General features: G+C 43.7%; 1 protein-coding gene across 1 annotated transcript in view; it reads left to right on the plus strand.

Moving 5' to 3' along the window:
- Positions 1–664, plus strand: part of CNRIP1 (cannabinoid receptor interacting protein 1) — a 34769-nt gene extending 34105 nt beyond the window's left edge. Inside the window, exon 3 of the mRNA XM_011945275.1 lies at positions 346–664. Coding sequence (XP_011800665.1) covers positions 346–402 — 57 coding nt within the window. The 3' untranslated portion in view covers positions 403–664. The remainder of the gene's footprint in view (positions 1–345) is intronic.
- Positions 665–1213: the final 549 nt, after the last annotated feature.

The raw sequence follows: 1213 nt of genomic DNA on the forward strand, positions 1-1213 counted from the left end.
TTTTTTTTTTTTTTGAGACAGAGTGTCGCTCTGTCACTCAGGCTGGAGTACAGTGGCACAATCTCGGCTCACTGCAACCTCTGCCTCCCAGCTTCAAGTAATTCTCCCGCCTCAGCCTCCCAAGTAGCTGCGCCTACAGGTGCACCACTACCACAGCCGGCTAATTTTTGTATTTTTAGTAGAGATGGGGCTTCACCATGTTGGTCAGGCTGGTCTGGAACTCCTGACCTCAAGAGATCCGCCTGCTTTGGCCTCCCAAAGTGCTGGGACTACAAAGTGTGTGAGTCACTGCACCCAGTCAACTGTGGTTTTCTCAAACTTATTCTGGTATCTATTTATTCTCAGGAGTGCCTGGAACAACGACCCCAAGGGATCTCTCTTACATGTGAATGTGAAGAATAAGCACATTCTTCAATGTGTGCCATCATGAGGAACAGATGTTCTTTCTTTCCCCCCACCCCCAAATTATGTGCTTTGCATTCTAGGAGAGGGCTTCTCACAGGCCATCAGAATTATTGGGGATGCTTGTTAAAATGTAGATTCCTAAACTCTACCTTTTTAGACCTGTTAAATTGAGCAAACTCTCTGAGGGTAAATCCAAAGCATCTGCATTTTAATAAGCGCTTTAGGTGATTCTTATCATATTAAAGTTTGGAAAACACTATCCTAGGGTTTACTCACTGTACTCCTTACTAAAGTTCATTTATTCATTCAATAAACATTCATGTGCCAGGTCCCCTGGAGGCAGGAGATAGCAATAGGAGTGTGGTAAGTAATCAAGTTGCTTATAGCCAAATAATTACAATAAAATGAGGCAAGTGCTATACTAGGAAAAATACAAAATACATCAAAACATAGAGGAGGAGCCTGTGGGAATTGGAAGCAGCTTCATAGATGATATTTGAGCTGCTTTCAGGCATAGAGAAGGTACTGCAGGGTATTGGCATGTGAAAATATATGATCCACTCTGGAAGAAGAACTCTGTGTGGCTGGAGCATAGGGAAGAGAGGCATGGGTTGGGGCGAGGGTATGAGGAGCCTTCTAAACATGCTGAGCAGTTTTAGTTCTACAGAAAGTGGGAACCAGAGGAAGTTTTTAAATGTAAAATGATAGAATGATATTTGAGTTATGAAGCAATCTTCCTGGAGGCAGTTTGGAGGCAGGAGATGAGAACAGAGTCTTCTGCAGTGGTGAGGGGCGGGGAAGCTAAATG

Source organism: Colobus angolensis, unplaced genomic scaffold, assembly GCF_000951035.1.
Source record: "Colobus angolensis palliatus isolate OR3802 unplaced genomic scaffold, Cang.pa_1.0 Scaffold24, whole genome shotgun sequence".
Taxonomy (NCBI): domain Eukaryota; kingdom Metazoa; phylum Chordata; class Mammalia; order Primates; family Cercopithecidae; genus Colobus; species Colobus angolensis.